This window comes from Beauveria bassiana, assembly GCF_000280675.1.
Source record: "Beauveria bassiana ARSEF 2860 unplaced genomic scaffold BBA_S00005, whole genome shotgun sequence".
Lineage (NCBI taxonomy): Eukaryota > Fungi > Ascomycota > Sordariomycetes > Hypocreales > Cordycipitaceae > Beauveria > Beauveria bassiana.
Window position 1 is genome coordinate 703,355 of NW_007930840.1, and position 24,937 is coordinate 728,291.

A 24,937-nucleotide genomic window follows, 5' to 3' on the forward strand; every position below is an offset into this window, starting at 1 on the left:
GATGCAGGGGTTGTGGCCAATGAAAGACGGCCGGGGCTAACAATGACGGGCCAAAGTAGCCTAGCGTTAAACGCCAAGCCAAAAATACGGGAAGCCGGCCGCCAGAAAAAGTGCATCTTTCTTCTAAATATCCGTCGTGGCCACGACCACTGGCATAAACAATGGGCTGGCTTTATTAGGTTCTAGGCCTCTCTCACTCTACAGCGTCTTCGTTTTAGCAGTCGTAGCCACCTGTCACCCAACCAATCAACCCACTTAACAATCTGCATAATTGTGCTTCTGAAACACTTTGCCGTGCACTTTTCAAGCATTTACCATTCTCTTGCTTTGCTTTGACTCCCGCATGCTCTCATCTGCTGCAAACCTACAACGTGCCCAGAGATCTACACCATAAACGGTTCGTTTCTAAACGGGAATCTGCAGTCCTAATTGCCGCCACTGTCCAAGCGGCAGTGAAACGACCTCTCTGCATCTGCTATTTTGTTCCCCCCTTCCAATTTTGTTCGTATTTTCTTTCGCAGCTCGTGCAAGCAGGCATGTTACTGAAAACTGGTACATGTCCGCCAATAAATTGGAACGCCACGCGTACCATTTTTAACGAGTTACACGCGGGTCCTTTTACATATCACGGCTGGCTCAATACCCGTCCTGTCGTCCGACTAATAAATTTGATTTGCTTCCCATTCCCCTCTGTCTCTCCCTGGAGCCGGATCACTCAGCGGCAGCCTTGCCCTACTTCATTGATGCTCGTCAGTCTGGAGCTGGCCAAGCCGCTAGCATCCGGAACCACATTCCATGTTGCCACGACTCTCACCACGCGCCAACCATGCCATGCTTTCAGTTGTTTCTAAAGAGTACGCGTGCTTGCGAATGTGCCTGCAAATTTCTGTAATAAAGCACTCTTGTGGATGCGGACCTCCCTGGCGCATCTTCCAGCAAGCTGACTGGCTAGCCAGTCCCCAGCAGATGAAAGCTAACCCTACCAAACCATCAAGCCCACCAACTTGTCCCTTGAATTTGCGACCTCATATATCCGATTCGTATTGCGGCATAATCTTTTGATATTACTCCCTTTTCTCATGTTGCTTTATTGATCGACCCTTAACAATCTCAAACGGGGCGTCATAGCCTCGATACACATGCAAGTTACCTCTGTAGTTTATGTGATCTTGCATAATTCATAATTCATAATTCAATCTGGTTTGCTCAAACGTGGGCAACTTTATTGACAGCTGCCAGCTGGCAGTTGCCAGCTGTCACCTCCCTCTGTTTTATGCCTGAGCCACAGCAAAGCTCCTTGTTTGCCTCAATGTGGTGGTAGGCAGCTGCGCCAGCTTCGTCTGTTAGCCAGATGCGCTGGCCGCCCCCCATTGCTCTATCAGCTTACCACTTGCTCAGCCACTCTCTCGCCGCCTCAGCCCAACGTACACGTCACCTCATTGCAGGGAAACCGACGAGATGCAGCAGCTTTCTTACTTGTCCATCGTTCAAGTCTTTTAGGATACGAAGCATCCTCCTTGGCTTCCGATCTTATCTTTTCTCCATCGCAAACACTGCCACTGCCAATATTAAATCGCGGGTCGGCCTGAGACGCAGACCCTGCGGGGGCACCTCGATTCTAGCGCCATTCGCAAACCAACTGCCCGCCTACCCTTGGCTGCGCCCAACGTCATCCCTCGACATCCCGGCCAGCAATATGCCTATGGCGATGGCAACATTCCCCGTCATGTCTCAATAGCACTGCGATCTTAATCCCCTGTCCTAGTTGCTGGCAGCTTCGATAACGCCTCGCGCAACATGGCGTTCCCTCCTCCCTTGCCGCCTCGACTACAATCTGCGCAGTCCGCATCTCTAACATTTCCTCCCGATCATCAAGATGGTGACCTGCTGATGCCTACTTCTGTTGGTCTTGGATATTCCACCAAACTGCATGCTTCAGACCCTAGGACTTCGTCGGCTCAGTCGCTGAGAGCACCGGCAAAAGAGTCTGATACTAGGCGCTCGCTACTCATCATATACATTCACGGCTTCTACGGCAATGACCAGTCCTTTAGATCCTTCCCAGCGCATGTACATGCTACCCTCACTGAGCTCCTCTCTGAAACGCATATTGTCCATTCCAAAATATACCCCCGCTATAAGACCTACAGAGCTATTCATGTTGCAAGGGACAATTTCAGTGTCTGGCTCGAGCCACACGAGTCTCCCACTACCGATGTCATTCTCGTTGGTCACTCCATGGGAGGCTTGCTAGCTGCTGAGGTCGCTCTAATGGTAGAATTATTCTTCTAACAGCACTTTGCTTTGGGCACGAGCTAATTTGTGTTATCAGCCTAACCACGATCCATATCTTCATCAACCTTTCAAACATCGAATACTGGGCACATTGTCTCTGGATTCACCATTTTTAGGTTTGCACCCCGGAATAGTTGTATCTGGCCTATCAAGCTTGTTCCAGCCCGCACCAAAGTCTGACAAGGGGATTGGAGAATCCTCTTCTCAGTCCTCGCTCGCCGAGAACCTTTCCGCAAGCGACTTGTCGCTCCCAGTATCCGATACTGCATTCAACGTCTCTACAAAGTCATCTCTATCAGCACAGACAAATGAGTTATATGACCCTCCCTTTTTCAATGACGTTCCCTTTAGAGAAAAACCACTCTTGTCAAGACTGCGACATTTTGCTTCCAAACACAAGGCTCAAGGCATATTCAACGCTATTGGCAATCACATTATTTCTCATCTAGAGTTTGGTGGTTGTATGGCTGATTATCCAGAACTTGTTGCACGTTACAAACGAATACGAGCTCTAGAGGATGTTGATGAGCTCAAAGCAATCTCTCAAGGCCATCCAGCCGCAGCGCACAGACGTGTTCGGTTTGTCAACTACTACACGCTATCGCCAGGCCGTCCCAAGCCATCTCCGCAGATAGATGCAGTGGCGGGCGTTGAACCGTCACTATTGACGCTGGCTCTGAACGAACCAGGAGCGGGCAGCAAGGAACTCACTGGATCCGAGACAGACGCCGCCTCACACCCTAGCTTTCGTGCTGAAGAGATACCAATATTGGACATTGAACACGCTGATGGTGGCTGTGATGAAGAAGACCTTTATGAGGCGAAAGGTGCCGAACCACAAGCAGGCGAAAAACCAACTGCTTCAAAGTCATTGCCCGAGAGTGAGTCAGAAGAGGAACCCGTTTCCGAAACCGAAAGCCACAAATCCCTGCTGCACCTTGACCCTGTCCCGATGCTCGACGAGAAGGAAGAAACTGCAGAAACTGCAGAAACTGCAGTGCCATCCTCTGAGGCTGCTATACCCGCCTGCCCGGAACCGCGGCCAGACTTGTCAGACTTGGACTTGACACCCATCCCACCCGCGCCTGAAGAGCCGACGTATCCCGACCTGACCAAGTACACCGACAAGGACGCCCGCAAGCAAGCGGAAAAGGAAGCCAGGCGGGAGCAAAAGGCCTACCAACAGGCCGTCAAGAACCGCAATAGAGCCCTCCGTGAACGAGAAAAACTTGTCGAAAAGCGCCGCAAAAAGTCTGAAAAGGAAGCCCAGCGGCTCGAGAAGCAATCACTTCGGGAACTGCAACGACGGAGAGATGAAACAAAAGCCGAGGCGGAAACAGCGGCCGGTCTGACCATGGAAGAGTCCATAACCGCTGCTGCGACAACGACGACGACGACGACGACGACGGACCAGGATGCGCAGCACCAGCCACCGTCAAAAGAGCAGCAGCCCAGGAAACTGCGCAAATTTTGCGCGCTGCCCAGCAAGATCAACGGGCGGCCGGACCCGACGTGGGTGGACGTCTACATGGCCGACGTGGACGAAGTCGGTGCGCACTGCGGTCTGTTTGCGCCGGGCGCGCACTACGATACGCTCGTGGGCGACGTGGGCAACCGTGTCATGGCGTGGGTGCACGAAGACTTGTCAACGAGGGCGGCCATGGCTATGCAATAGAGTGGTATTTCTACTCAATAGCCTTTGATTCCAAGACTTGTAAGCTCATTTGTAATCTGTGTACACGTTGTACGTGCTATGTAACAGGGACATCTCGGTCATGTATACAAGTCAGAAGAATGGCAAACTTAAAAACAAAAGACGATCCGATATGCTTCCCACTCTTCTTGTTTTCCCAGGATTGTATGCTCCGGCTCCCAATGCTATGCGTCAATGAACAAATGAATAAATCAACACAATGCCCATATACTTGCCCTATATTTACGCTCCTAGTAAAGGTCAAGCTCTCGCAACTTGGTTGCGAGGCTCTTCTTCTCCCCAGAGACAGAGGCGATGCCCTTGAGGGTGGCCTCGCCTTCCTCCTCATTCTTGGACTCCTTCATGATAAACTCTGTCGAGCCAAAGCAGACGACACCCAAGCGCACGAGTGGCTGTTCCAGCTGCCAGTCCTTTGGTGCGCAGAGGAGCGCGGCAACGGGGCCCTCGGTTGGGCTGGTCAGCGTCTTTGTTTCCGGGCTGGTATCAGCAGGACGCCAGTTTCTGCCCGTGAGAAGCATGGCGGTGACTGTAAGATCCGCATCTGGGATAATTGCGGGTGTACTGTGGTCTGCATTGGCGGGTACATGAGAGGAGCGGACGAGTAGCAGGATGTTATCTCGTACTGCCCGGTCAAATACATCAACAGGCTCAGCAATCTGCCACTCGCCCTCCTTCTTGGTAACCTTGATATCAAAGCAAAAGGTCTTGATACGTAAAAAGGTAATGGGCTCCGCACGACGTGAAATAGCAACCCCGTCAATCTCCCACGAGACCAGCAGGCCATCCGCGAAGCCCACAGATATCTCTGTGCGAGGCGGCGCGCCTAAGCCATCGACAACAGGTAGGGGCTGGCCACTTGTTTGGGGTATACAAAACGAACGCCCACCGTGCGAAATAGATTGACCCCGTCTGATGCGCCAGGATAGCCAGGTCCAAGACGGGAAGTTTGCTGTTTTATCAAGATAGCATGGCTCTAGATCGCTGTCTGCCTCTTGACTTGACGAAACGATTCGACCGGACCACATCCAGCTCATCGCGATAGCCAGGCGGTCGGTTTGGCTAACCACCTTGACATTGGTGAAAGAATCAGGGTCAAAAAGCGGCAGCCCCATGAACGTATCAACGCGAGCTTGGTCTTTGGTCGCAAACGCTCGCGACAGTCCACGAAACGCATCCAGGCGATCCTGCGACCTGGAAATTTCACGAGTCATGTATGTACCTATAAGATTTCGGATATCGACACTGCCAATGCCGTCCAAGGGAAAGATGCGACCTAGTGTAAAGCTTGGAGCAAGGCGCAATGGTACACTAATACTCTCGTGGCAGTGAAGAGCTCCGCACTGAAAGTAAGCCTGGGAGGAGGTGAGGATGAGGCGTCGTCGTGCAAGGAGGCCTTCCTGGAGCGTCCAGGCATTGTTTGCCCACAGCGAAGCAGCAACTTCGACATCGGGACGCAACAGTGAAGTCGTGAATAGGCCACTCTCGTTGTGAAGAGAAAGCTGGTCTTGGTCACGAGGAACGCTTACGCCAGGGATGCCATGAGCAATGCTGTCACCAGCTGCCACGATTAGTGTCAAGACGGAACGTGCAAACACTTCCCCGACCAAGTCGAGTTGCTGCCTTCTCTCCAGCTTATTTACCCGTGAAGGTAGACAATAGTGATCGATCCATAGATACCGATAGCCCAGTGAGTGGGTTAGCGAAAGTGAGTCTTCGAATGTTGCTGGCAGAGTTTTCGGCAATTGTGTAGACTCGATAAAAGGCTCCAGCTCGTAATCTCCTAGTGCATAGCTTAGGGTGACGTATTCATAATTTTGGCCCTCGAGATCTGCCGCCAAAACGACCTTGTGGCTCTCAACGTCAATGAGTTTCAGATTGATCTTGCCTGGAGAGGCTAGCTTGGCAGCACAGCGTTCGTCAGTGTGATAGTCTTTGCAGTAGTCGATCCAGCAGCGCGGCAAAGCTGTATCGAGAAGCGCAGTCACAGAGCGGCCTCGCAATGAGTTGGGTGGTAGCTGCTGGAGCGAAGGCTGACTGGATTGTGTCCCTGTCTCACTCACGCTGTCTCCCCGAGAAGACTCCAGGTATCCGTCGAGGCCAGTCTCATTATGTAATGCGGGAAGGATGTAGCCACGAGGAAGTGACTTGGATTTTGTCGTCACTTCAAACAGGACTGTCCTGCCGAGCTCATGTTTTTGGCTGATACCGAGTCGCTCAAACGCGTGCCTGATGCGAAAGTACGGCGTAAAAGTACTAGTGGCGGATGATTGACGCGCCTCCATGTCTGTTCCGTTCAAGGACTGGGCAGTGATTGGGGTGTCTGCCCCTTCACCGCCAGCGCTAGATATGTGGCCGATCATGGCTTGGAAGAAGGTACAGTAGGGGCAGTTGGTCTCATCCTTGAGGGTGTGAGCGAGCGATACCCATGGTCTCGCCTCACCTGGCTTCCAATCAAACAATTTCGGGAATCCAATTGCTGCACAAGTCTCACATATGAGCTGGGCATGGTCAGTCGCGGTCTCTGCATTCGCAGCACCAGCAACAGCCAGCTCAATGCCTGACACCACCGGCACATGTCCGTTTTCCTTGTCGTTGGCATGGCCATTTCCAGCATTCAGATCCTTTCCACTTCCATTCTCCCCATTCGCACCATTTGCCGCGTCTGACGGTACCCCAACGAAAATGCGACTGGCGCCGGTCCTTGTTGGCTTCTTGGTCGGGATGCCTCTGCGCAGAGTAAGCTGATGGTGGTCGCGCGCACTCTCCAGTCCCGGACCAGCCATGCCCTTTTGCTTGCCATGACCGTTTTCACCACGGCCCTGCAGGCGCCGGGGAAAGATTTTGGTAAACTTTTTCATATATCGGGCAGTGTCGCGGAGTGGGTTATTAGGACCTCCCACACCCCTTGTCGCTCTTTTTTATGCTCACTCGCACCGCGTCGTAATATGGCAGGTCCCCTTTCTGCGCTGCACTATTCCGCACTGTCGCCGATGAGTTCTTTCAAAGAAAGGGATGTGCTGTCCCTCGTCATGAGTCAGACTGCATACGCCGGTGTCATTTTTGTAGATTTATTTTCTTATTTTCCGGCGCACCCGTAGAGCGTTATGAGTTGTAGGACGCAAAAGGCGTTATGTTGAGGAAAGGAAAAAAACAGAGCTCGAGTGAGTGAGTGGGTGACGTCTGGGCGGCACAGATAATCAGTACAAAAGGACACCAAGAGGTACACCAAGTACACTAGCAAAGTGCTGAATGTGCCTTGTACTCCTTTTTAGCCTTCTTTCCCCACGGAAGGAGCTACACAGTGGTCCCTGAAAAGCTGTCAGGCGGCAGGAGCGCGGTTTTGAGCAACAGTGTAACTGTAATTGTTTAGTGCTATGTCAATTAGTCGATTGTTTCGTTGTCAGAGGTAGATGCCGATGCGCAGGGACTTGATGGAGCTGATTCGGAAAGATATTGACGTCTCGGCAATGTTAATCAGAATCAGGTCAGGGTCCCAGAGTGCACACAGTAACGTAACTGTCAGTCTGTCACTACTCACTATTTACTCAGGGATTGCCCATTCTAACAACCGTTACTTTCCCCACCCTTCACTCGGTCGCGCGCTCTTTTACGCCTAGAGCGGCCGAGGAATCAGTTGGCGGATTTGGCAGCAGGTCCAGCTACTGGTGCTTTTTCTATGGTCAGAGTAACTATGACCAGTCGATGGTTCGCGGCGGTGGTGTGCATCGCCGTCGCTTTCAAGATCCCTCTTTGCCGGCGCTGGCTCAACACGTCGTCAAAGGCTAATGCACCTTGTCAAGCCACCCACCCCTTGACATCAAGCTTACTACCATGTTAGCTGGCCAGTTTGTCAATATCAAGACGCTCCTGAGGCAAACAAGCCGAGGCATCCGCGCCATCCGAAGTTTGCCATGGCAGTATTCTGTCAGTAGTGGAGAGGGCAAGGCACCTCGGTAGCTTATAAATTCGGAACAACGTGCACATCCATGTCCAAGCAATGACTTTACGCATGTAATTGACGCCGAAATGTTTGCTACAGTTTCTTAGATCCTGCAAGGCGAAAAAAAAAGGGCGACACGGGTGACAAAGTGTCTCTAGAACATGTTGCTTATACAAGAGCCAAGGTATTGTCGTCTCTGATGACGCCCACAACGCCGAGCCTTGCCTCGCCTCCAGAAACACAGGGCCCCTTGACACAAATCTGTACGCATTATAGTTAGTAAATCTCGAGCTTCTTGTCCATAGCATAGAGAGGTAAATAAGACTCACTTCGCCTTCGGCACGCTCGTCTGTCGTCTTATGGCTGCCAGAATCCTTGAGAATTACCTCGATGCTGCTCGTCGGCGAGCCAAAGTGTCCCTTGTCATCGCCGAGCTCGGCGCGGTAATCATAGAAGGCCGTCTGCGCCACCGCTCCCGCGACCTTGGCTGCCGCAAGCGCATACACGATCCTGGCGCCTGTCAAGATGCGCAGATCCGTCAGCTCACTTGGTGACAGACCAGGCGACTGCTGGCTGCCCGCGCGATGAGCCGTATAAATCAAGCGCAGCTGACCTGGCGTAGTACCGAGAGCAGGCTTGGCAGCTGCCGCAAACGCCGACAGTGCGTTCGCCGTAACCATGATGCCCTCGTTGACGAGTTTGCGCTTCGAGAGCGAGTGCGCCAGTGTACCCAGCGGCGAGGGAAGCTTGGCCATGGCGCGCGAGTGCGTCTGCAAGAGGACTGCGGGATCTGCAACGATGACGGTTGGCGCGATGCCCTGCGTGGCTACCATCAAGTCGGCGGCCCGCGACCCAGCAGCCGAGTTGACCGCAACAGAGGCGTTTGAGTACAGAGCAGACAGGGTGAGAATCAGTGTGTTGATGTTGGTCAGAGCGTCGGCGGGAAGGAAAAGGTCAGCGTTGGTGAGACGCGCCTTGGTCGGGATGGCGGCAAGTTGACCCGCCACGCCGGCCACGAGGTTGGCCTGCGTGAAGCGCACCATCTCCTGCTGCTGGGCACCAGGCTTGCCGCTCTGCCAGAAAGTGACAACGTCACCTACAGCGGGTTCGGCGTCTGTGTCCTCGGCAACAGCCTGCAGCTCACGGCCCGCGCCGGCGGGGGCATCGCGCACAATATCTTGCCAGGTGGCGACGCTGACACTGCCACCGATGCCCTCGGGGACCTCGTTCCAGTCCATGTGCGCGCTGCCTTGGTCCACGACCCAGATGAGCTGGCGCAGACCCTTGTACGCCTTGACGACGGCGTCAAGGGGGAACTCGCCGGTCGCGGTAATGACGGTGTCGACAGCAGAGCGGCGCAGCATGGACACGAGCTGGCCCTCTGGCACGTCAAAGGGGATCAGCACCGCCGTAAGGTTCTTGCTGTAAGCACAGGCAAACAGGGCGGCGAGCAGCTCAATCGAGTTGGGAAGGTAAATGGCGACGCGGATGCCGCCCTGCTCGGTAATTTGCTGGCCGATGAGGTTGATCTGTCTAGTAATGTCCTCTATCTCGCAAGTCAGCAGCCAGACTTCATCGAGTGACCACACCACTTCATCGTCTCAACGTGGTTGTGGCGTCTTACCAAGACTGTGCTCCTCAACATTTTGTGAGCCGTGCACCGTCAAGAGCTTTCCCTTGGCGCCCGCATCGCCGCCCTGGACAACTTTGCGCCAGACGTCGCGAAGGTCGCCATCGCGGCCGCGCGACCATTTCGAGGCGCCCGCCGGCTTGACGTTGAGACCTGCATTCAGGGGCATACCGTGTGGTGCCAACGGCGAGCGGTACACGGCGCTTTCTCCCTCGTTGCGCACCGTCGAAGCCGTAGACTGGCGGGCCAGCAGGATTGGATGCACGTCAGGGTCGCTGGCGTGCAAAATGCGATATCCAAGAATGACCACGAGCACCGTCACCAGGCTTGTCGAGTAGCCATTCCACTGACCAAAGAGGCCGGTAAGCCCGGCATCGAGCGTCTCAAGGACGTTGCCCATCCTAATTCGTCGGTTCCGTGTGTGCGTCTCGTCAGATGCTCGCGGCAGATGTAGATATCGATCGCTAATTAGTTTATCCAAGATGCAGCAGTAGTTGTGCGCCGATTGTCACCATCTGTTTCTAGCTAGGACGAGGTTTATTGATTGAGAGGGGGAAAGGATACAAGACACGGTTCAGCTGCAAAAGAGGCGCACAGCCAAACAGCTTACCTACAGGTAGCTCCGGCTCCGCTGCGGTGGGTTTCAAGTACCTAGGTATTGCTAACGCGGGGAAGGAGGCCCAATCCTTCCACTCAAAGTCATCGATAGACCATGCAAGTTGCCTCAAAAAAATGCATAATCATTGCCGGCAACTAGATGCATTTTGTAGTTCCGGGTGCTCAAATTCAAGGCAGTGGTGCAGGACCTGAGGTCTAAAACGCTGCTTCTCAACGCCCTCGCCATGGCCATCACCAACCCATGACATCACCACTATCATTCGTTAGAGCTTGTTTGCAAGTACAAAACATTTCATTTTTTTTTAACCCTGGACTGCTCAGTCCACTCTGGTTGTCTGTCTATCACGGGAGTACAGCCCATGTACAAAGTCTCGTTTGTGGCCTCATCTATCAAAAAGCCTCTACCTTGGCAATCCTTCTACTTTTTCTCTCAACCAAGTCAAAACCTTTCACAAGTACCCGTGTCGTCGCGACTGTCGAAGAGTAATAAAACATATATTACCATGCCATCCCTACCGAGGTAGATTCATCGAAACTTTTGTTGTCGAGATGCACTCTCTCTCAATGCTCTTCGAATTTGAAACACAGAAAACCAATATGTTGACCGCTCCAGTCTAATGCTCATCGCTCTAAAAAAAGTGAAAATCCTTTTCCACAGACATCCTTTCTTGTGCCGTGGTTGAGCGTCAAGCACATACCGACCGGAGAACCGAGTAATCCACTTTTGTCTATAAAGCACGACGAGAACATGACCTCTCGTAATGGAGGAAATCAAAAACCATGATTCCTCGAGGGGGATTTCCCAGCGTAGAAAGCAAAATAAGCAAATCGTAGTGCCGTCAAATGAATCCAGTCTCTCAATGCAGATTCTGTCGCACCACGCTTTGCCAGCGTGTCCTTGTTCAAGTTCCTCACGTCTCGGTCTATGGGTATCAAGCGACGAGGAAGTTGAAATCAAACAAATGCCGTCTATCACACGCGTCGTAAAATGCCCCGGGGCTGTAACCCGAGCGCTATGCAGGAGTGAAACACCGTCACCCTAAAAAAGCGCAGGTCATGATGCCGCCGTGTCGCCGAAATATCAATGCAATAGCGTCCGAAGGGTCGTAAAAGTAAAACAATTCGCGTAAAAATCAACAGAAAGAAAAAGTCAATGTACTGTAGCATTGGCGAGCAAACAGTCGCGGCAAGCAATTGATCGGGGGGGTTCTGTCCACCAATGAAGTTGAAGAGCCTCCCTGGCTGCGACTATCATCCTCGTAGAAATGATAGCCCGCAATCGTTGACAAGATGAATTACCACCAGGACTGGTTGCCGGGGCCACTGGGGTTGCCATAGCCGCCGCCACCGTAGCCACCACCGCCGCCGCCGTAGCTGTTGCCACCACCACCAAAGCCGCCGCCGCCATTGTAGGCACCCGGGCCACCGCCGAAGCTGCCGCCACCCTGGCCGCCTCCGAAACCGCCGCCGCCAAGCTTGCGGTAATCGCGGTTAGCAGCACCACGGCCACCACCACCGCCGCCACGGGAGCGACCACGGCCACCTCCACCAAAGGAAGACTCGCGGGCAATAGCCTCGAGGAATGAGGGAACTTCCTGGTTGGCCTCCTTGAGAAGCTCCATGAGCTCACGGACAACGCCGCGGTTGCCACGGTTGAAGAAGGCAGTGGCGATACCAGTGTTACCAGCACGACCGGTACGACCGATACGGTGAACGTAGTCGTCAATATCGGTAGGCAGGTCGTAATTGATGACGTGAGTGACGTTGGGAATATCGAGACCACGAGCAGCGACAGCAGTGGCCACCATGATGGGGCAGCGGCCATTGCGGAAGAACTCAAGGGCACGCTCACGCTCACGCTGGGTGCGGTCGCCGTGAATGGACGTAGCAGGGAAGCTCTGGTTCATCAGGAATTCGGAGAGCGAATCGGCCATACGCTTGGTCTCAACGAAGATGAGTGTGAGACCACCGGCATGGCTGTGGAGAATGTCGAGCAAGACGGAGCGCTTGTCGACATCCTCGACGTACTCAACCTTTTGAGTGATATTCTCGGAGGTGGAACCAACGCGACCAACGGAAAGGAAGACGTAGTCCTTGAGGAAATCACGAGCGAGCATCTGAATGTCGCGAGGGAAGGTGGCCGAAAACATGAGAGTTTGGCGATCAGCGACAGCGGGCATGTCTTCACCTTCGACAATGCGACGAATCTGGGGCTCAAAACCCATGTCGAGCATGCGATCGGCCTCATCGAGAACAAGATACTTAATGTTGCACAGAGAGATGCGACCACGCTCAATGAGGTCGACAAGGCGACCAGGAGTGGCAACGAGCAGATCGCAGCCACGCTCAATCTGGCGGAGTTGAGAGCCAATATCGGCACCACCGTAAACAACGCAGGGACGGACCCAAGAGCGATAGGCAAACTTGCGAGACTCATCGTAGATCTGGGAAACCAGTTCACGGGTGGGAGCCAGAATGAGAGCGGTAGGGTAAGCCTTGCGCTGGCGACCGAACTGGCCAGCAGCATTTCCGGGGACGGGAGAGGGTCCGTTCTTGAAAGACTGAGCGAGGATGGGGAAAAGGAAACCACCCGTCTTGCCGGAACCAGTCTGGGCACAGGCCATCAGATCGCGACCACCCATAACAATGGGAATAGAGTACTTCTGAACAGGGGTGGGAATCTGGTAGCGGGCAAGCTCGATGTTTTGGCACAGATGTTCGTCCAAGGGGGGGCAGGTGAACTGGTGAACAGGCTCCGGGACATCATGGCCGGAGGCCTCGACAGGGATATCATCATACTTTTGGAAGTTGATACCAGTGTGCTGCTTCGAAGGATCATCGGCAGTGCCGAAAAGCTCACGCTCAACGCGAGGGTTTGAAGGACCGGGAACGTGTTTGCCATCGCGCCACTGGCCATCACCAGAGCCGCGGGTAGCATAACCACCACCACCAGCACCGTGACCACCATCATGGCCACCGCCGCCAGAGTAACCACCACGGCCTCCCCAGCCGCCACGTCGGTTGTTACCCTGGTAGCCGCCTTCGCCGCCGTTTCTACCTCCGCCATAGCCACCCTGATTTCTGTCACGAGTTAGTAAGAGAATTATGAAATGAATGGTTGTGAGAATTTAACATACCCAGACCAGGAGCCACCACCATTGGTGGCAGCATGAGCAGCAGCGGGAGTGGGAGCGGCGGCAGCGGGAGCAGCAGCTGGAGCAGCAACGGGAATAGGGCCGTTTGCCATCATAGGAGGAGGGCCAGCGCTGGCACCACCACGACCGCGCAAATGAGGAGGAATGTACGAGCGCTGCTGAGCAGCAGTCTGCTGACCATCACCGATGTTGAGGCCGTTCATGTTGAGTTGGTCCGCCATGTTCACGTTGGTTTCGAGAAGCTTTAGCGGTTCAGTTCGGGTTTTGAAGATGATGTCGAATGAGAATCGGTCGTTTGGAACAAAGAGATTCGTAATACCTGTGCCGAACAGAAGAGACAGGTGGATGTACAAAGAAGTCGGAGGGGGAGAAAACGGAAGTCGTGTCGCTCCGTAGGTATCCCGCGTAAAAATTAATCAAGAGGGCACTCGCAAAACAAGTACCAACTGCTTTCCTCAAAAGAAACACAATATCTTCAAAGGAGAGACCAAAGAGAAACGGAGAGTGTGTTGAGGAAGAAAATGACAAGGATGAGAGGAGAGATAATGTTTTTGGGGGGGTTGAAGGGGTTTGGGTTTTGTGTGAGAAGAAAAGGGACAAGCAGTCAAGTCATGGAGGCGAAAAGAAATGGGCCTGGGGAGGAAAAAAAAATCTTTGGGCCAAGCGCCACCAAAAGGGGGTTAGCGCGGCAGCAAAGAGGCAAGCAGCCTGCAGGAGACAACGAGGCAGCAGGTACTTGGAAATTTGCCTGGCAAAAAAATGGCAAAACTATTTTAGTGGGGCCAGCCAGCCAGGTATTCGGCTGGTCCGGTGAGTCAGCCGGCTATGTGGTTGGTTGGCTTATGATGTCAAAGCTGACAACTGAATGAGAGGTGACTGAATAATGCAGTTGATGTGGTTGGGGCCGTTCTTTGACTGGTTGAATAAGCAGTGCAGCACAGAGATGACGACAAGAAAGAGGATGGGAAAAAAATCCAAGGAATACAGAGTCTAGCTACATGCGATACCCACGGTTCACCGCCTCCCACTATTAAGCAGAGTTCTTGACCAATCCTACGATTTATTATCCGCTTCTAATTTTAGCGTGACTGGTGTGTAATTATGGTGCGCCCCAGATTCCAAAGTATCAACCCGCGCTCACCGAGGTCAAGTACCCTACAAACACGATACTGTTTCACATGTTGATGGCTACAGCGCGAACCGAGTGGCAAGGCGGTGCGTGAACAGACTTCCTTGGACGGGATTATCTCCTCTATGCGATCAGAACTATTACATTAGGCGAGGAGCTGCGAACGACTACGTTATGCGCCGCCGCATTGCCGTACAGTTGAAAAAACTACGGGCTTGTCGATATCAGACTCGATCATATTTATATTGGCGCCTCGACGAACCACGAAAAAAGGACATATTATCCCAGATTTCTGCGAATACATAACAGTGACTATAAATAGTTATGGCGCCATCTAGCTTCAGGTGTAGAATGTTCATCTTTGCCAATCCTCGTCAACAAGCTTGGCCAACTGATGCGAGCTCTGTCGCACAAAAAAAAAAAAAAGCTCCGAATCATCCCCACAAGGACATTGTAAGACATCCAGCGTCTTGGCTGTGCGCCCTCACTCAGATGAGGAGAAGTTGGTTGCCGCACTCCGGGCGGAAATAAAGTGCATCCGAGGCTGAATATCTGCAAGGTCAGCAGGCCAGGCTGCTTCACGTATAAGAACCCCCACGCTCGTCACCTGTACTACATAGTCTACCTAGCATGGCCGAGTTCATTCCGGTACTGCAACCCATCAAGTCGCTGGCGCGTCATTTGACCGTAGATCGAGATTGTGGTGTCATTGGGCATGCTCATATCTGATTGCACATCATGCCAAGCCGATTAGCTGCGACCCGTGTGCCGCAAACCCAGAGCGTACTCAGAGTCAGGTTACTGAAGTTGAGATGTGTGCATCACTTGGCTGTCGAACAGGTATAGCTACTTTGACGTACATTTCCACCCACAGCATACTGCAGCTGCCTGACACCAAACGCTGCCTCGACCTCGACGAAGCCGAAAGAGTGAGGAGTGTGAGGCCTGTCCTACAACTGGCTCGCAAAACGACACCAAGAAAAAAACATTTTGATGAGGAAAAAATCCCAGAGAGCGGATCTTGGTTATGGTATTGCTCAGCAAAGCTGTACCTTCCCTACACAGGATTAATGCTTCGAAGTTGCTATACGGAGGGTTGGACTCTTGTACAATGTGTGGAGACTCGCAAAGTTGCACCCATTACAAATATTGAGGTCAGATGGTTCAACGTTGCGGCCGCGCAGGCGTGATTGAATGAGACTTTCACTCTGCGCGAGGAACACCGGCCTTGATCTGACTTCAAGATGACGAGACTAGCAAATGCAGTTTTTTGGACCTCGTATCTCCGTAGTCAACGGATTATCTGGGATGTTCTCAGACAGGAACTTTAGTTACGTTGCATAGCTAGAGTGTTTCTCTCTTTCGGAGGACTGACTGCAACGCAGAGGTGACTACGAATCTCAACTACAATCTCCAAACTAATCTTCTTCGAGGTTACTATACTGTCCTGCGTTTCTGATGCTTATCATTTCGAAAGAATGACTGCCTAGTTTTTTCAAGTATCGCGATCCGCCATCCTCTAGCGCCGCTCATTGCCGTCGAGACGAAACTTCACCAACTCTTGCATATGCAGTCGTCTTGCAGATAGAACTGGGACATGCAACGATAAGTGTTCGTTCTTTGGTTCCAGTATCGCTAATCAGCTTTGGTGTTTCATTCCACGATGAGCGTTAGCGACTCGTTTCATGCAAGCCAGTGCAAACGATGACCCCTAGCGCGACCCGGGATCAGGCCTTCCGCGCGCTAGCAGATGAAGCAGACACGCGAGCCCCTGATGTAGCTGCGCCGCAAACTCATTCATTATCTCACTCATCCTTATGAACTGATGGTATGTGCGTCTTGATAGGACGTTCTGGAGCGGACGAGAGTCATCGCGGGCATTGATTCTTGGCAGATTTCTGTGAATCGAGACGTGCATCGTGCAGCGGACAAGCCAACATGCTTTGTTCAAACCGCGCTGAAGGCTTCGTAAGTGAGATTGCTTGTGCCGAGCCGTCCCTGCGGGAAAAAGAACCCCTGTCCACTGACTGATTGTTACAGAGCAATCAATCGTCGCTGTCCTCGCCTATTCCTACATCATGTTTTGTTGATGTCATTCTAGTTCCGCTGCCCATCTGGGTCGCTCTCGTCGCCCTCGTGGCACTGTTACTGATTCCAAAGCACCTCATCGCCAGAAGTCGGGCAGCCGAGTCTCTCAAAACCAAACCAGCATTATGGCTCTATCGAGTCGTTTCTGGCATCTACTACGCCCTCATTATTTGCAACATGTTGATGCACACGCTAGAAATTGTGAGGCTGGCCTTGATTCACTTTGGAATTGGGCTTCTCCCATTTGCTTATGTCGGCCTACTTCTGGGCGCTGCTCTGCACTCGTCCAGAGGCGCGGCAGGCCAGATCCCCGCGTGGCTGCTCGTCAACATGGTGGTGTGGCTCGGAGGCATGGTCATGTCCGTCGTGAAGGCGATTGGGCTGGATAGGGAAGGCATCTTGCGCAAGGGCTCCAAGTACCCGATGAGTGACCAAGTCCTCGACGTGGCAGTCATTGCTGGAGTGTATGGGGTGATTGCTGCTCTTGAGCTGGTGACGGGGGTATGGAGGCGGCATAATCAAACAATCACGGCCTACAAAAGTGAGCAATAGATACGCTAGTATACTCATACGTTTGAGCAAATGATACCGATATTAGGATTCTCTGACAAAGTGCAATTCCTTCGCCGCTGATTGATTATGTGGCAGTTCGAAATGAATTCAAAACATTTCCAGGATATCTTGGTAAATTGAACACGCAACTCTTCGATGCAAGTATGATATTCGTTGTCCTCATCAATGGCACTGCCGTTATATACTATCCTTTATATCCATCGTTTCACTTTCTCCCCCTCGGCTTCACCGGCGTCACGAAGCGCCTCTCCCCATGCGCATGGCCGCCCCCATCCTTGAGCACGGCCGGCGGCGGGATATCGTAGCCCATTTCCTCGACGTAATCGGCAATGCGCTGGAAATCACGACACTTGTGGTGCGTGTTGAAGTCGGCCTTGCGGTCAAAGTCGGGGTTGTCCACGTGCTCGTTGAGTACGGGCGTAATGTCCGCATAGCACATGAGCGACAGGCGCAGGGCCTCGAAGCAGTGGTCGACGTGCATGCGGCCGAGCACGGGGTTGTCCCAGAGGAAGTCGGGGTACAGCTCGCCCCAGTCCTTGGAGAACTGCTCGATGGGCCAGCTATGCTGGCGGATGAGGTTCTGCAAGTCAATTAGCACGCCGCAGATTTGGCTCCGAGGGTTCTTCTTCCATGCATCCGTACCAGGCAATGAAGTTGGTGAAAAACTTCGGCAATGGCTCCGTAGGTGGGCTCCTCGGGATCGCTACCAATGACTTCGAGGTATAGGTCCGGGTTAGTTTTGTTGAGGGCATAGATGCCCTCTTTGCTGACGGGCATTGCGTGGTCTAGATTCAGGCTTCGTCAGAATGGGTCGCCGTATTGAGTGAACCGGGTGTGTTCAGTGAACATACGGTACCACAGAGAATTCCAAGCCGTCTCGCGCTCTAGTGTTGGAGGCCCTCTGTATATCGACGAATGGTTAAAGTAATTGATCAAGTCGCCCTCGGTGTGCTCGACGGCCGGCCATAACGAAGCTGCAAAAAAGAAAAAAAAAACGAATCAGCATCAACTTCAAGTAGGTCCCTAATGAGCAATGCTACTCTCTTCGGCCCGGACCAACATACACCATGGCGATACCATCTTATCGCACTCGAGCATCGACGGCCTTCGCACCACCGCTGCGCCCATGAGCGCAAACAGCGAGATGATGAGTGCCACGGCACCCGTGTACATGAAACGCTTCGCGCGTCTTTCCAGCGTCTTTGCCGCCTCGAGGCGCAGCGAGGCAGCACAATCGTCGCCGCCATCCTCGGCGCCATTCGCCAGTGGCTCGTACTTGCGGCCCATGTTCGCTGAGGGGCCGCGCGCCTCTGGCGACTCTTTTCCTCCTCAATCGATGAGAAGAAATCGTCTTTCCGGACTGCGGCGACTTGTGTCGTTGTCGTTGTCGGTCGTCGTGGGCTGCGGATCTTTGGACTTGTCTAATTTGTTGGACGCAACGAGCTGTTTGCTGTTGGCGCTTGTGCTGTCTTTGTGTGTGGAGTGGCCAACTCGCGCACTGTGCCGAGCGGAATTTGTCAGTGGGCGGCACAGTAACAGTAGTTGGAATGGCACAGTGAGCAGTTGAAACGGCCACAGTGCTGGAGTAGCATGGTGCCTGGTTGAAGAGACAATAAAAAATCGACCCGTTTTGACACAAATATATATATATATATATGTTTGAATAGTTGAGTAAGCTCTGCTTTGAAAACGGAATTGAATCGTGCTGCCATATGTATTCCGGCTGTTGACCGTATCAATAACTAGCGTCCGTCTCCCCGGCGCCACATGTTCAACTTGGTAGGTGGAAAATCGTGGAGAAGCTGAACAGTGCGCTGCCCCCGGATTGTGCATCTACAACAGCACAACTAACACTTCTGCTTTAATTCTACCCAAAGACTGCTGGATTTTTTCTTGTCTTCTCGGTACTATTTATTCTATAGCTTCCAATTAAAAACAACCCTCTGTTGGCATTCCTAGGGCTGGCTGTGTCGGTACGACAACTGGCAGAACGGATCTAGCTTGAGTCGTGCGTGACTGAAATAGAATGTATTGCTGGCACCAGCCTGTAACGTATCGCGTATAACACCCTGGGATGGCTCTGCTGCCCTGTTTAATCAAGAACGAATTTGCAAGAAAAAAAAGAAAATTTGCAAGAGTGAAGAATTCTACGAGTCGTGTGCATGGTACACGTTGCTCTCGCCCAGTCTTATAGCTTGGGCTTGACGAGCGATCCATTCTCATCGCGAAACGTCGCTAGCTGGTTCCGCTTGCTGTCACCGCCGTGGGTGACTTGCGAGGGCGCGTCAAAGACGGTAGCCTTGGCGTCGCCCAGTCTGCGCTCAATGTCGAGGTACTCGCGCTCGCCTTCACCCATGTACAGCTGGCGAGGCCGCCATATCTTGACGCCGGTGGGCGTAAGCATCTGTTGGCGCCAGTGGGCGAGCCATCCGACGCATCGCGGGACAGCGAATAGAACCGGGTAGAAGCTATACGATTTTTCGTGTCAGCGGATCTCGATCTTTGCGCACGTTTCAAGGGCAGGGAGAGAAGGGGGGGGGGGGGGGGGGGGTAATACGCACTCGAGAGGAAAGCCCATGGCCTGGTAGATGAGACCAGAGTAAAAGTCGACGTTGGGGTACAGGTTGCGACTGCGCATGAATTCGCTCTCGCTAGCATACTCGGCCAGACGGACGGCGGTATCGAGGAGTTTGTTGCGGCCAGTGACGGCAAAGACCTCCTCGGCGAGCTGGCGAATGGCCTTTGAGCGTGGATCAACATTCTTGTAGACGCGATGGCCAAAGCCGACGAGGACGCGCTCGCGCCTCTCCACCTTCTTCATGAAGTCGGGCACATTCTCGGGGCTGCCAATCTCCATGAGCATGCGGATGGCGCTCTCGGAAGCGCCGCCGTGGGAAGGGCCGTAGAGGGCGGCGCAGCCGGCGGCGACGGCGCTGTAGGGGTCGACGAGGGAGGAGCCGACCTGCAGCACGGTGGCGGTGGAGCAGTTGACCTCGTGGTCGGCGTGGAGGATGAAGAGGGCGTCGAGGGCGCGCTCGAGGACCGGGTGCGGCTGGTACTCGTGGCCCGAGAGGTTGTCGAGCAGGTAGAGAAAGTTGCCCGTGTACGAGAGGCCCTGGGCGGGGCGGTTAAAGGGCCGGCCCTGGCGCATGCGGTACGAGGCGGCGGCGAGCGTCGGCGCCTTGCCAATGATGCGCAGCACCTGCTTGTCGAGGGCCTTGAGCGCGGCCGGGCTGCGGCCCGACGCGGCGTCGGTGTAGAGCTTCTGCCCCTGCAGCGAGGGGTTCGCCTCGGGCGCAAACGCGCCGAGCGTGGCAAACGCCGCCGTCATCATGGACATGGGATGCGAGTCGTAGCGAAACGACTTGAACATGCCCTCAATGTCGCTGTGGATGTAGGTGTGGTGCAGAATCTCCTGCTGCCACGCGCCGTACTGCGACGCCGTCGGCAGCTGGCCGTAGATGAGCAGGTAGGCCGTCTCGAGAAACGTGCTCTTGCCGACGAGCTGCTCAATCGGGTAGCCGCGGTACCGCAGGATGCCCTCCTGCCCGTTGATGTAGGTGATTTTGCTCTCAATCGCGGCCGTGTTCATGTAGGCCGGGTCGTAGACGCGCAGGCCCTGCGGCGTCTCGTCCTCGGGCCGGTCGCCGTCCTGCGGCTGCGCGGCAATCTTCTTGATGTCGGTAGCCAGCACCGCATTGTTCTTGATGGGCACCTCGTACGCCTTGCCGGTGCGGTTGTCCACTACCGACAGCGACTGACGGGGCGCGGCGACAGTCTTTTGCGTCATGGCGGCGGGTGGTGGGTAGGATGTCGGGAGTGTGTGGTAGGAGGGAGGCGAGAACAGAAAAGAAAAAAAGAAATAATGAAGAGTATATTGCGAACCTGGGTATCTAGAGAAATTTCGAGACCTCGGAAAATGCGGTTACCAAAGAGATGGAACAGTGGGCATCTTTATTCAAACATGCAGCTGGCTCTGCTCGGCTCAATCGTCCAGTTAGCTTTACATTAAATTATTAGCAGCGACGGTTGGCACATGCTTGGAACGGCTACAGCGGGGTGCAGGGGTGTCTGTACTCCGTAGGTAGAGCGCCGGGGTTCTGTTCCCACCAAGACCGAGGCAAATCCCACCAAAGCCATTGTCGGCCGAACTTGTATCTAAGAATCGTTAATTAGATTCCAAGTTATTGGATTGGCTGGTGTGTGTCAGCGTGCCAGTGGCTGTTGTCCCATATCCTAACGACCGCCCCGGATCAACGGAACAGACACATGTCGTCATAATACACGTCTGGCTCAGCTCCAGGTCACGCTGCTGATGGAACAGTGCCGAAAAGGAAAATTGTTTTCGCAAAGGCAAGTTTCGCCCCCAAGAGATTTGTCCGCATGGGTTCAGTCTGTTCCCCAGGTTGTTGCCTCGCCATGATACGGGCGGAATATACAGTTATCTGCTCTCGAACAGAACACATCTACACGGCATTAAAAATGTTTTTACGAAGAAATCACCATTGCAGTAGTTGAAATCCGTCGCCCACAAATGCAGTGATGCGAAAAATCGTTGCTGGTAGTGATGCCCCAAACTAGCCCGATTGTCCCCGTGAGTCCTCCAACGCCGTACTGATTAAATAAATCAGCCCAGGAAAAAAAAATGAGACGAGGTATCTCAAGTCTCTGGTATCATAAAAAAATATCCGAATAAATGGCCATCATGTCAAGGTAGGTTTTGTCAATTCAAAGCTACTACAGCTTCCTTTGCGAGTCCAGTCTTGTTTTTCATTTCACAAGAGCGTCAAAATCCGAGCAAAACAGCAAACCATAATCCAGTGCGTAAAAAGTCCAAAGAAAAATAATTCGTATCAGGGGTACACATTGTCGCGAGACAAACTGCGTATCAAGGAGCGCGACAACTCGGTCGTGTCGCAGGAAATGTCGACGGCATGGCGTTGATGCGGTACTGTTTTTTAAATCTTTATTTTTTTTTACAACTTCGCAGCGGGGGCTGGAGAGCCAGGAGCAGTGATTTCATCATACAAAAGGCTGTGCAATCATGTTAGCAACGCGAGTCCCATTGCTGATGGCAAAATTGACAAGGAGCTTACCTGGTCAGGAAATCAGCATAGTCCTCGCCAGTAACCTGGCCGGCAAAGTACTGAGCCGCAAGTTGGTACTTGTTGCCCTTGCCAGCCTTGGAAGCCAGCTCGTCGGCGCTCTCCTTGAGGAGCTTGAGGGCGTATGCCTTGTCGACGCGCTTGCCCTCGGCGGTGGTGACGCCGTGGCGAGCCCACTGCCAGAGCTGACTGCGGGAGACTTCAGCGGTAGCAGCATCCTCCCTATTTCTCTGTTAGTGTCTGAGCTGTTCGACGATGTAACTCAAGGAGAAGGCTTACATGAGAAAGTTAATGGGGACACAACCAACGCCGCGGATCCAGGCCTCCATGTAGCCGAGGCCAATGTTGAGGTTCTTCTTGATGCCCTCCTCGGTAATCTTGCCGGGGACGTTCATGTTGAGCAGGTCGTTCTGGCCAATCTTGACGTCGGAGCGGCGGAGGAAAAGCTGGTTGGGGGTGGGCATGTGCTTGTTGAAGACGTCGAGGGCAATGGTGGCGAGGGCCGGGTGGGCGACCCAGGTACCGTCGTGGCCGGCACGGACCTCGCGGAGCTTGTCGGCGCGGACGTTGGCCATGGCGGTGTCATTGGCCTGCTTGTCGTCCTTGATGGGAATCTGCGCGGCCATGCCGCCCATGGCGTGGACGCCGCGCTTGTGGCAGGTCTGGATGAGCAGCTTGACGTAGGCGTCCATAAAGGGCACCGTCATGGTGACGGCGGAGCGGTCGGGCAGGACAAAGTTGGGGTTGAGGCGGAACTTTTTGATGACGGAAAAGATGTAGTCCCAGCGGCCGCAGTTGAGGCCCGACGAGTGGTCGCGCAGCTCGTAGATGATCTCGTCCATCTCAAAGGCGGCCAGGATGGTCTCAATGAGCACGGTGCCGCGAATGGTGCCGCGCGGCATGCCAATGTAGTCCTGGGCCAGGTTGAAGACGTCGTTCCACAGACGCGCCTCGAGGTGGCCCTCCATCTTGGGCAGGTAAAAGTACGGGCCGTAGCCGCGGCGCTGGTACTCGACGGCGTTGTGGAAAAAGTACAGGCCAAAGTCGAAGAGGGAGCCCGACATGGGCTCGCCGTCGACGGTGACGTGCTTCTCCTCAAGGTGCCAGCCGCGGGGGCGCACAATGAGCGTGGGGTGCTTGCGGTCGGTGCGCAGCTTGTACTCCTTGTTGCCCTGCTTGAAGTCGACCTGGCCGCGGATGGCATCGTAGAGGTTGACCTGGCCGTTGATCATGTTGTCCCAGGTGGGAGCAGACGAGTCTGGGGAGTGACGTCAGTAGCCGTTCTAGTCATGCTTGCGTGATGATGGGTAATTGGGGGTGAGTAAAAAGCAAGAAGAAACGAGGAAAGTCATGGTAGTCCGAGTCAATTGAAGCAATCGCACTCATCCTCAGCCAAGCCATTCTCATCCTCACCAGCCTGTGGCTCGGCTGGGCGTTTGTCGACTGTCACAAGCTCTGGTTTGCCCCGGCTCAAGAGGTACCCCACGCCCCACCTTTTTTCGGAGCAGCGCGCGAGTACCCGGGCCGAGCAAAGTAGGTAGACAGCCCCAGCACCCGAGGCATTGAAAGTCCGACAGAGACAATCATGAGTCACAGTGCGTCTCGAAATGACCAAAATTGACGGGAGTAAAAAAGAAAAAAAAAAAAGGACAAGCCCGATGCTGCCATTCCAAGGTCTCTTACAGCTCACGCGCATCCGCCGCCCAAACCCCGTTTAACAGAGCCGCATCGTAGGGCCAGCTTAGCCGGGGTTGTAGTGGGTAGGCTTACTAGATGCGCATGGCCAGAGCCGCCAAAACAGGAAATATCGTGTGCCCTTGTGTAGAACGTGTATAGAAAAGGACAGACAATGAAAATAATGCAGTGAGCAAACACAAAGAGACAACAAACTTACCCTCAAAGTCGGACATGTAGGTAAAGACATCCGAGTTGAGCGCATTGACAACCATCTTGCGGTCGGGCGGGCCGGTAATCTCGACGCGGCGGTCGACCAGGCCCGGGGCGGGCGGTGCGCCCTTCCAGGTGGCATTCTCGCGGATGTGCTTGGTTTCGGGCAAGAAGTCGGGCAGGACGCCACGGTCAAGCTCGGCCTGGCGAATCTTGCGGCTCTCTAGGAGGTTCTTGCGCGTGCTGTTGAAGGAGCGGTGCAGCAGGGCCAGGAATGTGAGGGCCTGCGGCGTCAGGATCTTCTTGTGGACTTGGTCGACCTTGCCGAGGACGTTGACGCCCTGGAGAATGGACTCTTGCGAAGCCATTATGGAGAAGTTTGGTGGTGTGTGAGGGTAGTTGAAGGAGGTGCGAAGCAGAAGAGAAAACGTAACAATCGTCGTATTTACTTGCGGCTTTGTTCCTGTAGAGGTTGAACAAGGCAAGAGTATGCAGGATTGAATCAAGAAGAAAAGTGGTTATACAAGGCAGAGTTTCAAAATTTCAACAGGATGGAGGAGAGGGGGGGAAGGGGAGGGACTGGATGTATATAGCAAGGTTCGGTTGCTAGCTGTCCCGGGATCTTGTCGTTTCCTAGGTATGATTTCTCAGTTGTATGAATCGGGTTTCCCCCTTCACGTGTCAACTCAGAACGGGTGGGCGCTTTTTGGGGAACAAGGCTCTGGGAGAACAAGAGAGAGAGGCGCTCTCCTGCTTGCTTGGTGCTTGGTGCTGGGCTGGGCTTGGGGTGTGGTTCAGAAAGC

At 53.6% G+C, this 24,937-nt stretch overlaps 8 protein-coding genes across 8 annotated transcripts; 2 read left to right on the forward strand and 6 right to left on the reverse strand.

Moving 5' to 3' along the window:
- Positions 1 to 1,797: 1,797 nt before the first annotated feature.
- On the forward strand, positions 1,798 to 3,970 carry BBA_02509 (uncharacterized protein; the record flags this gene model as incomplete). Its single annotated transcript, XM_008597606.1, has 2 exons — positions 1,798 to 2,274; positions 2,333 to 3,970. 2 exons carry the CDS (start codon positions 1,798 to 1,800, stop codon positions 3,968 to 3,970), a joined length of 2,115 nt encoding a protein of 704 aa, XP_008595828.1.
- A 269-nt stretch (positions 3,971 to 4,239) lies between these two features.
- Positions 4,240 to 6,867, reverse strand: BBA_02510 (tol protein; the record flags this gene model as incomplete). Its single annotated transcript, XM_008597607.1, has 1 exon — positions 4,240 to 6,867. The coding sequence occupies one exon, from the start codon at positions 6,865 to 6,867 to the stop codon at positions 4,240 to 4,242; it is 2,628 nt and encodes an 875-aa protein (XP_008595829.1).
- A 1,250-nt stretch (positions 6,868 to 8,117) lies between these two features.
- Positions 8,118 to 9,979, reverse strand: BBA_02511 (AMP-dependent synthetase/ligase; the record flags this gene model as incomplete). The annotated part of the gene is made up of 3 exons (XM_008597608.1): positions 8,118 to 8,210; positions 8,279 to 9,495; positions 9,574 to 9,979. 3 exons carry the CDS (start codon positions 9,977 to 9,979, stop codon positions 8,118 to 8,120), a joined length of 1,716 nt encoding a protein of 571 aa, XP_008595830.1.
- Positions 9,980 to 11,492: 1,513 nt separating this feature from the next.
- On the reverse strand, positions 11,493 to 13,555 carry BBA_02512 (putative ATP-dependent RNA helicase DED1; the record flags this gene model as incomplete). Its single annotated transcript, XM_008597609.1, has 2 exons — positions 11,493 to 13,278; positions 13,335 to 13,555. 2 exons carry the CDS (start codon positions 13,553 to 13,555, stop codon positions 11,493 to 11,495), a joined length of 2,007 nt encoding a protein of 668 aa, XP_008595831.1.
- A 2,864-nt stretch (positions 13,556 to 16,419) lies between these two features.
- BBA_02513 (uncharacterized protein) lies at positions 16,420 to 17,121 on the forward strand (the record flags this gene model as incomplete). Its single annotated transcript, XM_008597610.1, has 2 exons — positions 16,420 to 16,449; positions 16,522 to 17,121. 2 exons carry the CDS (start codon positions 16,420 to 16,422, stop codon positions 17,119 to 17,121), a joined length of 630 nt encoding a protein of 209 aa, XP_008595832.1.
- A 226-nt stretch (positions 17,122 to 17,347) lies between these two features.
- On the reverse strand, positions 17,348 to 18,429 carry BBA_02514 (tat pathway signal sequence; the record flags this gene model as incomplete). Its single annotated transcript, XM_008597611.1, has 4 exons — positions 17,348 to 17,722; positions 17,785 to 17,927; positions 17,994 to 18,116; positions 18,207 to 18,429. 4 exons carry the CDS (start codon positions 18,427 to 18,429, stop codon positions 17,348 to 17,350), a joined length of 864 nt encoding a protein of 287 aa, XP_008595833.1.
- A 901-nt stretch (positions 18,430 to 19,330) lies between these two features.
- BBA_02515 (citrate synthase family member) lies at positions 19,331 to 20,932 on the reverse strand (the record flags this gene model as incomplete). Its single annotated transcript, XM_008597612.1, has 2 exons — positions 19,331 to 19,610; positions 19,704 to 20,932. The coding sequence occupies 2 exons, from the start codon at positions 20,930 to 20,932 to the stop codon at positions 19,331 to 19,333; spliced, it is 1,509 nt and encodes a 502-aa protein (XP_008595834.1).
- Positions 20,933 to 22,118: 1,186 nt separating this feature from the next.
- Positions 22,119 to 24,502, reverse strand: BBA_02516 (Malate synthase, glyoxysomal; the record flags this gene model as incomplete). Its single annotated transcript, XM_008597613.1, has 4 exons — positions 22,119 to 22,176; positions 22,239 to 22,469; positions 22,527 to 23,505; positions 24,142 to 24,502. 4 exons carry the CDS (start codon positions 24,500 to 24,502, stop codon positions 22,119 to 22,121), a joined length of 1,629 nt encoding a protein of 542 aa, XP_008595835.1.
- Positions 24,503 to 24,937: the final 435 nt, after the last annotated feature.